General features: G+C 38.2%; 1 protein-coding gene across 1 annotated transcript; it reads left to right on the forward strand.

The window, feature by feature from the left end:
• The first annotated feature begins 5749 nt into the window (after positions 1-5749).
• On the forward strand, positions 5750-11253 carry LOC113693576 (protein unc-13 homolog). The gene is made up of 5 exons (XM_027212113.2): positions 5750-6449; positions 7602-8468; positions 8837-9292; positions 9927-10116; positions 10204-11253. The coding sequence occupies exons 1-5, from the start codon at positions 5889-5891 to the stop codon at positions 11133-11135; spliced, it is 3006 nt and encodes a 1001-aa protein (XP_027067914.1). The 5' UTR covers positions 5750-5888; the 3' UTR covers positions 11136-11253.
• The last annotated feature ends 1505 nt before the right edge of the window (positions 11254-12758 follow it).

Raw genomic sequence — 12758 nt, forward strand, 5'->3', positions numbered from 1 at the left:
CAACTTCAAAGCCTATCGAAAAGCCATGCATATATATATATATATATAAGACTTGGGATTTTGCCGACGTAAATATATTCACATAGTACGCGTGTATGTTCTTTGTTGGCATGCATGCCGACGCATACGCTACTGTACACATACACGTTACCTATACTAAAGGAAAAAGGTCATTGTCGTATAAAGTGGAATGTTTATGTGAGTGAGATTTGTTGACGTTCGATATATATGGGATGGCTCATGGCGATGGGGTTTGATGTGAGGTCGCGAAATAAAGACGGATGAGACCCCACCACCACAGCCAAAATCAAGGTTGGAAGCCTAAAATTATGTGCGTATGTATATTGTACCAGTACTATAATAATTTGTATGTGAGAGAAGAAGGGGGGCGGGGGCGGTGGACGTGGGCAGGGAGCAAAGTCTAAGATTGGGAGGGGCCTCCAATATTCGGGGCGTCTACTTAGTCACACACAAAATTTATCCTATGGCTATCTTGATTTCAACATCCACCACCTGTCCCCCTTAAGAGTCAGAAAGCCCACTCTAGTCGTATTTTTCCATGGCTCATTGGTCACTCCTCCAGTCTACTTCCCATATGGCTGAAAAATGGGAGTCCAGTAATCAGCTCGCTAAACATGGACACTCCTCAACTGAGTACTCTCTTGCTTCCTCTCGATCTTTAATCCATTCCCTCTAATGGGATGTATGGCGACATGCCGACATTGGTTGACTGTTAAGAAATGACGAGGAAAAATTACCACCAAAAAAAAAAAAAAAATTCCATCAAAGCACGTTCCTAGTGCACAATCTACGGTGCAATTATTATTATTATTATTATTATTATTATAATATAAAAAACACTGCAAATCTTATAAAAAAAAGTTTTATTAAAGGAAGACTTGACTGTCAATCGAGAGAGACTGTACGATCAATAATGTGGATACAATTAAACTGGATCTTGAGACCCATAGTAAGATTTGCAGGATTAGGCTCTTGTCTTTGCATAAGTTTCTCAACCAAACAGCCATGCATATAAATCGGCCCGTGGACTAGAGGAGATGGAGAAAATGGACTATTGTTTTGTCTCCAATTTTAATGGCCAGGCTCTATAGTATTTGTCGGAATCCTAGCCCAACTAGTCTCGAGTCCCTGGATGAAGCTATATATATTCATTCTTTCTTTCGACAGACCTAGGCTTTTGTACAGCCTCAAAATCAAGTCTGGAAATATTTGTACCGCCCACAACATAGCGCCCGGGCCATTATTGTCAAAAAACTTTTCTCAAGAAACAAAACATTAGAAATACTTGAGTAGCGGGGTGCATACTTAAAGATGATTTTTTTCAAACAAAAAGTCCAGTAAGAAACCAAGACACTTTTCCTTTTAGCGAAAAGAGTTTCTCACACCAGCTACAACAATGTAAAGGCTAAACAAGAAGAGGCCTTAGTGTAAACTCAAAGGCCTGACCGGGTAACATGCCATTGGCCCGTCCATTCTCCAGCTTTCGCAAGCCCATATTGTACTGTTTCTGGTCGCATGGGGTTCTAGCTTAGCAGGCCACTTCAACGAGTTCAACTCAAGTTTTTTTTTTTTTGTTGTTCGAAGGAATTCATGCCTTCATGTTTTAAGGTATCTCTAGTTTTATTTTCTGGCCCAGTCCATAGTATTTGTAATGGGGTTTGTTGAGTAGGTGAACAGTAGACTCTCTTTAGTAGAAATTTCACAATGGAATGGACTAATCAATCGTCTATTGTTCCAACCTGAAAATTTCTCAACTTTGTTTCCTTCCCGAGACATCAAACTCCAACAATCTACTCCCTCCCTTTTTTTTTTATAACTGATGTTTAAGAAATTTGCTCTTAAGTATTTTTATCTGTCGTTGTATTATTCTCATGTAGCATTAATTATTTTTTTACAATTTTGCTATTTTATCTCTCTTTACCAATACAGGGCTCTTAATTACTACTCCTAGCAATTATTACTTCTCTCTTTGCTTTTGGCCTAGTAAAACAGCACCATTTAATACTCTAGTGAGAGAAAACATGAGTGAATTGGACAATTAATGAGGGTACAAAAGGAAAGTAGTGTATAGATTTAAACAATGAAAAACTTTTCTTAATTGGTGTGCAAAACCTTAAACGTCAGTTATAAAAAAAGGGAGGGAGTATTTGCCGCCCCGTGCACTCTACTACTCGATTTTAATTCACTTGTCTGACAAGGTTAACGACAAGATGCAAATGGATGGTAGAACTCTCGAGGTCGTTTGTAATTGAATTGGCCACGGGAAGGAGGTCATGCCTCGTGACTCTTGCTCATAATTTCGAATCTAACAAATTAATGTTGTCTGTTCCTTAAATGTATGAGAGCAAAAAATTTTAACATTTTAACTCTAATCAGTAACAGACATAAATCCTCAATTGGTCCCACAAAAAACCCAAGTTTTATAAACTCTTTCCAATTGCCAGTTAATCGCAAATAATGATCTATTATCTTTCTTCATTTTTTTTTTTTGATAAAAAAATTTTTTTTGGATGGATTTGACTCCGAATACCATCACGGGTTAAGGCAATTCCCCCGAGATCATAAGTCGTCTACAGACATTTGTATAAATTATGCATCAATACAGCTCTCACATTAACAACGATATTCGGTTTCGGTCACCACTACGGATTAAAGCAATCTCTCGGAGACGACTATAAATCGTGTACAGGAGTTCTTACACATCACTCATCAATACAATCCTTACATTAGTAGCAAGATTCAAATACACGATCTTTTGTGAGAAAGTTATTAATTTTACCAATTTGTGTTGACAATAATAACCTGCTATCATTTTCAAAGAAAGCCCTTGTCTGGCCTTCTCTGGTGGTCACCCATGTCCCATAAGCAATTCAGCCCACACATATCAATTAGGATGATAAGAAAGGCAGAGAGATATCTACATTCATCTCCTTATTTATTTTTCATCATTTAAATTCCTAATTAATGCTAACCAATACCTAAATTCATGATTGAAGGGGGGAACAAAGCTGATGACAGAACATTTGACGTTAATGTTTCGGTGCTGGAGTGACAAGGACAGCCCAGAAACTATTCATAGCCCTCCAATCAAAAACTGCAACGATAGCGCGCACAGCGGTTGGAACCACCACAGCATCAAATTCCAACCATGCATGAAAGTGAAACCAAATGATAAATCATGAATTAATTCCACCGCAAGCAAAGCAGCAACGGGAGGCAAATTTCTACTACAACGTTTCCCTACCATTTTCCTGGACGCCAACTCATGAATTTTCAAAGAGGCTTCAACTTTTATGGTGCCGTAAGCGAAATTTTCCATGCTAGAAAATAGCGGTTGGATAGAGTATTATTTTCAAATAGTAGCTTACAGCACCATAAAAAGTTGAAAATTTTCCATGCTAGAAAATTTTCCAATTGGGTTTATTTGGATAGAGTATTATTTAAAATATTATTTGAAATAATTATTATAGCAATTTTTTTGTATTGTGATGTATAAAAAATAAAAAGATAGTTGAAAATATAAAAAAAATAGATTGAAAAATATGTTTCTGATGCAAGCGAAATATTATTCAAAATAATTTCACTGTCCAAACACTCCCATCAAATTTTACCCCAATTGACCATTTCAAGTTTTACACTTTCACCCCGAATGGTTTATTGTAATATTTTAAAGATACACTACAACATATGTACTAAGAGTCTAACAACGTCTAAAAGCATATTATATAAGTATATTATATGTGCAAATTTTAGAGTCTAGATTCAATATTGAGATCGAATGACATACATTCAAATCAGTAACGTATATATTCTTAATATATAAGAGATTAATCAATATATATATGTATTGACGGCTCTAAATATATATCATACGTATAGAATTTGAAATTTGGATTCAAACGTGGCTTGCATTCGAACTGCTGATATGTAAGTTGTTGAAAAAGGATAAATCCATCAGCATTGCTTCTTACACCAACCGTTTGTGCACTAACGGGTATTTACCAAATCCAAAATTAGTTTATCACCACTACTATTTCCCTCGAAATCCAACCAGTCAATCCCTTTAAGGCTCAAACTGAAGCCATGCTAATACCTCTGTTTTCAAACTCGGACCGGACCGGCCGGTCGAACCGGTTGAACCGGGAACCGGCCAGGTAGCCGGTCCGAGTCACATTAGAAAACCGGAAATTTAAAACCCGGTCAAAGCCGGTCAAAAACCGGGTTTGACCGGGTTTGACCGGGAAAAAACCGGTTTTTCCGGTTCAACAGTATTTTTTTAAAAAAAAAATTCAAACTTTTTAATATTATGTTTTGACCCCCTAAATTGTTAAAACTTATTGATATACCTCAAATATTTGATACTTTATAAATATTGTCCTAAAATTTGATGTTATTTTTCAATTAAATTCATAATTTTAATTCTAAACTTGTTAATATTTATTAAATAATATAAATTGCTACTTGATTGTTCTAATTTCTTTGTATTTTCTTGTTAAATATATTTGAAACATCAAATATATATGAATATGCCTTTATTAATATCAATATATTATTAGATATTATATATATAACATTTTAATTTTAAAATAATTTTTATTTATGACGTCATCCGGTTCGACCCCTATCGACCCCCGGTCGAACCCATTGACCCCTGACCCCTGACCTCGGCCGAGTCGCTATCCGGTCCGGTTCTGAAAACATAGGCTAATACCACTGTTAGTGTTTGTTTTTAATAATATAAAAAAATTGCTGAAATTGAATTCATTCAGACATTCATATTTTTTGGGTGTTTGATAAATAAAAATTTTTCTGCTGAACTTGTTAAGTGGTGCTGAATTTGTATGTATTTTTTTCAGCACATGAATCATAACTGAATGCTTAATTTGATAAGAATTAAGAGATTTACTTCAACTACTTTATCTTATCTACCAAATCTATTATTGTTTATTAATTACATTCAAAATCCTTATCTAATTAAACAACCTAATAATCTTTATCCAAAATCCTTATCTAATAAAACAACCTGACATTCTCTGTCCGATGATTTTCTACTTCTATTTTTTCCCTATTTAATAACTTTTTTACAATTTCCCTATTTGTTGCAATTGTTAAAGCAAATTCCCAAGTCCTAATGTCCACATCCAGCATTCCAGCTGCTAGCCAGCCAAAGCAGCAGTTGTGTAGACATCAAAATAATCCATTTTGCAAAATAGTGGATTCAAACTTCCCATTCAACGTCTTCTTGCGCCATTCCAACTCTCCACTTTTACCCTTTCAACACGACACAACCCTCTCTTTCATGCTACAGGGAGTTAGGGACCAAGACACTACCATAATCCTGCCCGTAACTCCATAATTGAGTCCAAAATAATCAAAAGTCGAAAAAGCATCCAGATTTCCTCTCGTCCCAATCTCTGCTGAGTTCCATTCTCCTCCACTTTCCTTCCTCCTCCCTCACCAACTAGCCTTTTCTCTAACCAAGCCATACCTTTTCTTGGACAAATTAATAAAGGAAAAAAGATAAGAACCCATATTCCTTTTCTGGCGGATCAACTAGCCTTTTCCACTTCAATTCCCAACTCAAAACATCATTCATTCCTTTAAAGCCAAGCAAGAATCTTTCCACAATCTCCACCTTCCCCATAAGCCCCACTTCCTTTTCTTCCAGACTCCCACGCAGAAAAAGAAAAAGAAAAAGAAAAACAAAGCAGCAGAAAGTTTTACCTCTTCTGTATGATAAACATCATCACAAATCCCAAAATTCTTTGCTTTTTAGTATTAATTTATGCGTTACTTAGCACTAGAACTATTGGTCTTCCTCACACACTAGCACACCCATGAAAACGCAGAGAGTTGCATAGAAGGACATGATGTCTTATGCTCACAGGGACACAACAACGTTAGCAAAATCAAAAACCCACTTCGAAACCAACAAGGACAACACCAAAATGGTGCTTCAATACAGCAATCCCACCTCAAAAATCCCACCTTTGGAAGAGCTTCCCAACCCATTTGGCCAACTAAGTCTTCACCTGACCCAGTCGGAGCTTCGGGAGACTGCTTACGAGATTCTCATCGGAGCTTCCCGGAGCTCCGGTGCATCCAGGCCCTTGACCTATGTATCGAATTCGGAGAGGACCATGGAGAGGTCGCGGTCCACGTCAACATCGTTGCAGAGGTCAGTGACGTCTGCGGCGGCTAGTAAGGTCAAGAAAGCTCTGGGTTTGAAGTCGAGGAGGAAGAATTTAGGTTCGGACGAGGCGGACGCGGACGTAGACGCGGGTCAGGGGAAGCACTCGGCGAGTCAGTGTACTACCCAGAAGAAAAGGTCGTCGACGGTGGGTGAGTTGATGAGGGTCCAGATGAGAGTTTCGGAGCAAACCGATTCCAGGGTCCGAAGAGCTTTGTTAAGAGTAGCTGCTGGACAGGTTTATTCAATGATTCTCTATTACAGTAGATTAAAATCCCCACTTTGAGCTTTAGGCTCTGTTTGGTTCTTCAATTTCAGTTCTGGGATTGCTTTATACTTTTCTTGAATAACTGAGTTAAGTGAAGATTAGAAGTAGATGAGCTAGAAAGGTTAAATGTGGCTAGCGTTCCAGTAAATAGTTCTTGCTTGGTAGTTATCTCTTAGTAATTATACTAGCAATTAAAGTTTGGTTTCAATGCATGATAATGAGTTTCAGTCCACTGTGTGGCTGCTATGAAATTCGTTAATTTTTTTTTTTCTCTTCACATTTCTGGGATTGCTGCTTAATTTTAGAACTTGGAAACAAAACCGGAAATTTTAAAACTTTTTAACGAAACTGAAACTGGACTATGTTTGTTTCTTCTTTTCATTGTCATGGAAAGCTTTGATGTCTGTTTATGATATAGTTCAAGAAAGAGTCTCATTATTTTCAACTGTTAGCTTGTCTCAGTTCTAATTCCATTATGGAATGCGAATCCATAGTTTTTATTTTACTCTTTTATCCGTCTGAGCGCGCAACGGATCTTCTGTCCCACACTCTGTGCCATTTTATGTCCCACTTTTTATTATATTGCTATTTCTCCTTCATAAACATCATGTTTTACTTCTTTTTTGTTTCCTTATGATTCAATAACTATTAATTCAGTAAAAAATAAATACAACAGCTTCAAAAAAGCAATATATAATAGAAAATTAAAAAATACAGCAGAAGGAGACAAATTTTGTTAAATTTTGTATATTACTGAATTAATAGCTATTGGATCTTAAGGAAATAAAAAAGAAGTAAAACATGATATTTATGAAGGAGAAATAGCAATATAATAAAAAGTGAGACAGAGAATGGCACAGAGTGTGGGACAAAAGATCCGTTGCGGTCTGAGCGTGTGTGCCAATCTGTTGCATGATCTTGCGTCAGTTATAATTCCAAATTCCAAGACTGAGAATTAGAACACTGGAATACTGATCCAAGCCGGATTGATCCTCAAAGGCTAACCTCTGCTGGCCTATTTTGCTTTTTTTTTATTTTTTTATTTTTTTTTTATTTTTTATAATTAGCCTTAAAAGGAGGTAATGGTTTGGCTATTGACATTTTGTTTGTTCCTTTGAACAGCTTGGAAGACGGATGGAGTCAATGGTTCTGCCTTTAGAGCTATTGCAACAGTTCAAGTCTTCAGATTTTCCTAATCAGCTGGAATACGAGGCATGGCAGAAGAGGAACCTGAAGATACTCGAGGCTGGTCTGCTCTTGCATCCCCATCTTCCGCTGGATAACAGAGACAGCTCTGCTCAACAACTTCGCCAGATCATTCGTGGGGCTTCTGAAAAACCTATGGAGACCGGGAAGCACAGTCAGTCAATCCAAGCCCTTCGCAATGTGGTAATGTCGCTTGCCTGCAGATCATTTGATGGGTCTGGCTCTGGGATGTGCCACTGGGCTGACGGTGTTCCACTGAATTTTCATCTCTACCGAATACTTCTTGAATCTTGCTTCGATGTGGGTGATGAAACTGCTGTCATTGATGAAGTTGATGAGGTTTTAGAACTCATCAAAAAGACTTGGATCATCCTTGGTATAAACGAGAATTTGCACAATCTTTGCTTAGCATGGGTTTTGTTCAGTCGATATATTGCCTCTGGGCAAGTTGGAAATGATCTGCTTTTTGCCACTGATAGTCTGTTGCTGGAAGTTGAAAAGGATGCAAAGGATCTTAAGGACCCAGCTTACCGGAAAATACTGAGTTCTACAATGAGCTTGATTTTGAGTTGGGCAGAGAAACAACTTCTTGCTTACCATGAGAACTTTTACGGGAGTAACATTGATATAATGGAGAATGTTCTGTCACTGGCCATATCTGCTGCCAGAGTACTTGCGGCAGATGGTTCTCAGGCGAACCATAGAAAATGGAAAGAACTTGATGTAGCATGTGGTAGAGTTGACTCTTACATCCGATCATCTCTGCAGCGTGCATTTTCTCAGGCAAGTTTAGATTTTTCCTGCTTTTGTTAGGTACTAAAACGCATGAAATAGAGTTGGTCAATTTTTGCACTCCAAAGTTAAAAAGAAGTTGATCCATTGAATTTCCTCCTGGATGAAGTTTTGCAAAGAAATATCTTTTTCCACTAGATTAATTTCGATCATTGTTTGTCAATTTTACTAGTTGCTTCAGTGTTCTGGCTGCAGTAAATCCTATATGGGTCCCCCATCATAAAATATTCGCTCCTTTTCATGGCCTAAGATGAGTATAATAAATCATTGGCTTCACACGTGTTGTCATCTTTGCACATTCCATTTGATTTTGCCTAAAAGTTACTCAATTTTGTTCTATTTGCTATACCTGAAGACAGGAAAAAGAGAAGATAATCTCAAGTAGGAAGACTGCGAAGAACCAGCAGCATTCTCTTCCCATGCTATCTGTGCTTGCCCAGAATATAACAGATCTGGCTTTTAACGAGAAGGAAATATTCAGTCCAATACTCAAGCGATGGCACCCTCTTGCAACTGGTGTTGCAGCCGCAAAGCTTCATGCTTGTTACGGAAATGAGCTGAAGCAATTTGTTTCTGGTATAACAGAGCTGACTCCTGATGCTGTACTAGTGCTGATAGCTTCTGACAAATTGGAAAAAAATCTTGTACAGATGGCCGTTGCAGATTCTGTGGACAGTGATGATGGTGGGAAAGCAATAATTCAAGAGATGACTCCTTATGAAGCTGAATCTGTCATTGCTAACCTGGTAAAATCATGGATAAAGACAAGGGTGGATAGACTCCAGGAATGGGTTGAGAGAAATCTGCAACAAGAGGTCTTTAATCTCTCATTCGTTTTATGACTCCATGTCTCTGTTTGATTGGCATCATTAGTTATCGTTAGCTTGTTGATCACATCCTGGCACTAAAATTAAATTCTCCACAAAAAATTCTGATTGTCGAGGGACTATGTGATGGTTAGTCAGATGGCTTAGTCTATATGTGATTCATTTGGGCTACTTTTCTTGTGCAAGGATGTCTTGTCTTTGTCTGGTTTCTTCTTTATTTGTTTGATGTTAGCTGCGTTTTGATGCACAAATTTTATACGTTATACTCCTAAGCACATGGGAGTGAGTAATTGCATTACAGACAGATAAAAAGGAACAGCTGCATGGATGAAATTTCCCTTGTGCCTCCACTCCTAGCATTCATTATAAGAAGATGTAAGTTAGGATGTTGATTTAGGACAAGGTATACGTGGTACTGTCAAATTGAGTTTTTGTATCCTCACCAAATTTGGTTCAGAGTACCCAACTTCCCTTATCCTGATCCCCAGGGCAGAAAAAAGGAAAAAAGTAATGGCTCATTTTAGGTTAGCTTCTCAATAGTTAAAGATATTCTGTCGTTGAAAAATGAAACATCTGGTTAGCCAGAACTGCAGGACTTAAGATTATTTGCCTCTTGTAACAGGTCTGGAACCCTCGTGCAAACAAAGAGCGATTTGCTCCCTCTGCAGTGGAGGTTCTTCGCATTATTGATGAAACTTTGGAAGCATTCTTCCTGTTGCCAATAGCAACACATCAAATTTTGATTCCTGATTTGATGAATGGTTTGGATGCCTGCCTCCAGAATTACATAATAAAGTCAAAATCTGGCTGTGGTAAGTATCATATAGGCTGGAAAAAGGTATCTGAATTAACCAATCAAATTATTTCTTTCTGAATTTAATTTATACATGTATCTGCAGGATCTAAAGATACTTTTCTTCCTCCTCTACCTGCTTTGACAAGATGTACTGCTGGCTCAAAGTTTGGTGTATTTAAGAAGAAAGATAGATCATATATGGTTCAAGTAAGGAAATCTCAAGTTGGCTCTAGTGATGTGGATGACTACTTTGGTATACCAAAGCTATGTGTTCGCATAAATACCATGCATCTCATCCGGAAAGAGGTGGAAGTCTTGGAGAAGAGGATAACCTCTAATTTGACAAATAGTGGTTATGTTCAAGATAGTATTGTGACAGTTGGGTCAGATAAAATGTTTGAGCTTTCAGTAGCAGCTTGTGTGGAGGGGATCCAGCAACTCTCTGAAGCAACTGCCTATAGGATCATCTTTCACAATCTGAACCATGTTTCTTGGGATTACCTGTATGTGGGGCAGGTCTCATCAGCCAGGATTGAACCATTTCTTCAACTGCTAGAGCAGAATTTAGAAATTGTATCAGCAACGGTGCACGACAGGGTCCGGACTCGCGTAATTACACAAATAATGAAAGCCTCTTTTGATGGGTTCTTGTTGGTTTTGCTTGCTGGGGGCCCTTCTCGTGCTTTCACTGTGCAGGATGCTGCAGTATTAGACGAGGACTTTAGGTTTCTTATGGAGCTATTCTGGTCCGATGGGGATGGATTACCGACTGATTTAATAGACAAGTATTCAGCCGCTTCAAAGGACGTCCTTTCACTTTTTCATACTGAAACTGTAAAACTTGTTGAGCAATACAAAATTGTGACTCTTAATAGGTATGGAGCTTCAGACAATTCCAGGCTTCCACTACCACCAACTTCAGGTCAGTGGAGCGCTGCTGACCCTAACACAATTCTTCGAGTTTTATGTCATCGAAATGATGAGGTAGCTACAAAGTTTTTAAAGAAGACCTATCATTTCCCAAAGAAGCTGTGAGAGAGATTTCAAGGAGGTGATGCAAATGTAGAATTTTACCAGGCATCAGCAGTTCCTCTTATTTACTTGTAATGACATTGATCGACCTCACTACTATAAGAAGCAGATTTTTCTTGCATAGAGTATCCATGGGAGATTCTTTCTCATCAAAGCAATTACCACATAGATCCTAACAGAATCTTTCATCGATAGAATCATGGGGCTTGCTCTTTGGTATATTGTATATAAGAGTTCGGACTTCCAGTTTCAGACAATATTTGAAGTCCTCGACTGCTGCTGAGACGACGGAAGATAACTGCACAAGCTGGTAACACAGTTGTATCTCCTAAATCGCAAGTCTATCACCTTACTGAGCTTTGCCTAGAAAGGAAGTTCAAATTTGCTGTACAGAGAGAGATGTTACAACGCAGGTTGGATTTTGACTTGTTTTTATAGTCTACATGTGGAACTGCTTGAAGCTGAAATTTTTATGCCACATGCATTTACTAAAAGATATTCTAGAGTTACTGAGGCTTGCTGAATAAATGGATTGCTATCATTCTTTGATTTTGTGGTTCAAGTCGTTCTCAGTTCAAAAGGTATGAATACTGAGTAGTTGATGATGAAATGGAAGACTGCCGTTGTTGTTGGTGTTGCTGTTGTCATACTCTGTCCCTTCGGCTTATTTCCTTGTTCTTCCTGTCCTACAAACTTCTTCGTTGATACTCCCTTTGTATTGTTAGGGAAAGGCATTGTTTTGAGTGAAGCTTACAATTTCTCGCCTTATGATAACATGGTGGTACAATGTGATACTTAAACAGCAATGGGGCGCATTCCAATCTGAAATATTTATTGCACTAAAGGGCAATCACGTGACAGGGTAAGAGAGTCCTGATTTTTATTCGTTTCAGAGGAATTGAGGGGGAAAACGACGAAATGAGATGAACAGCTTCCATATGGAGAATGCAGCCGTTTTCATTAAAAATTTCACCTACACTTTTGAGGATGGGGTTTTCGCTAGACCTTTTTGTACTTGGCATCTTCAATCCTTAAGCTTACGCGCTGCGTGAAGAAAACCATTGGGTGAGTAACAGAAGGTCAAATAGGTGGCATGCCATGCCACACCACACATATTGCGGCATGTCAGCAAACGAAAGCAAAAATCCATCCGTCTAATACCGAAGAAAGGCAGGCTGGAACTGGAAGGGGGCTCTTTCCAGCGCTTCTTGGCCACGCCCACTGCCTAAGTGCAGAAATGCTTCCTCGAAAGTTACGATCTTGAATCATTTTCAATAATTTACACTCTTACAACTACCTAAGAGTAAATATTTCTTTTTATACATCTAATGATAAATTAATACATAATAGCATGATGCCCAAAAGGTACTGTAGAATTTTCCATTAATGGGGGTGGCAAAGCTCTTCTGATTATTGGCTGATACCAGTGGTGGGAGAAACAACAGGTTGGGATAGATTTAAAAAAGAAATTCAAGAATCCCAGGGCAACAAACTGGATATAACAAAAGTACGGCGTCCGACCTGATGATTTTGTGGGTATAGGTTCCAAACCAAGACGGTACATTCTTGGGTAATTCACTGTTGATCACCAAAAATCTGAGTGCCGGAAAATAACAAGCGCAAATC

Source organism: Coffea arabica, chromosome 6c (genome assembly GCF_036785885.1).
Source record: "Coffea arabica cultivar ET-39 chromosome 6c, Coffea Arabica ET-39 HiFi, whole genome shotgun sequence".
NCBI lineage: Eukaryota > Viridiplantae > Streptophyta > Magnoliopsida > Gentianales > Rubiaceae > Coffea > Coffea arabica.

Bases quoted from the DNA above. Each gene is read 5' to 3' on its own strand.
- LOC113693576 (XM_027212113.2), top strand. From the start codon at position 5,889: ATGATGTCTTATGCTCACAGGGACACAACAACGTTAGCAAAATCAAAA. The intron at 8,469-8,836 runs GCAAGTTTAGAT...ACCTGAAGACAG, and splicing joins TGCAGCGTGCATTTTCTCAG to GAAAAAGAGAAGATAATCTC. The intron at 10,117-10,203 runs GTAAGTATCATA...ATGTATCTGCAG, and splicing joins AAAGTCAAAATCTGGCTGTG to GATCTAAAGATACTTTTCTT.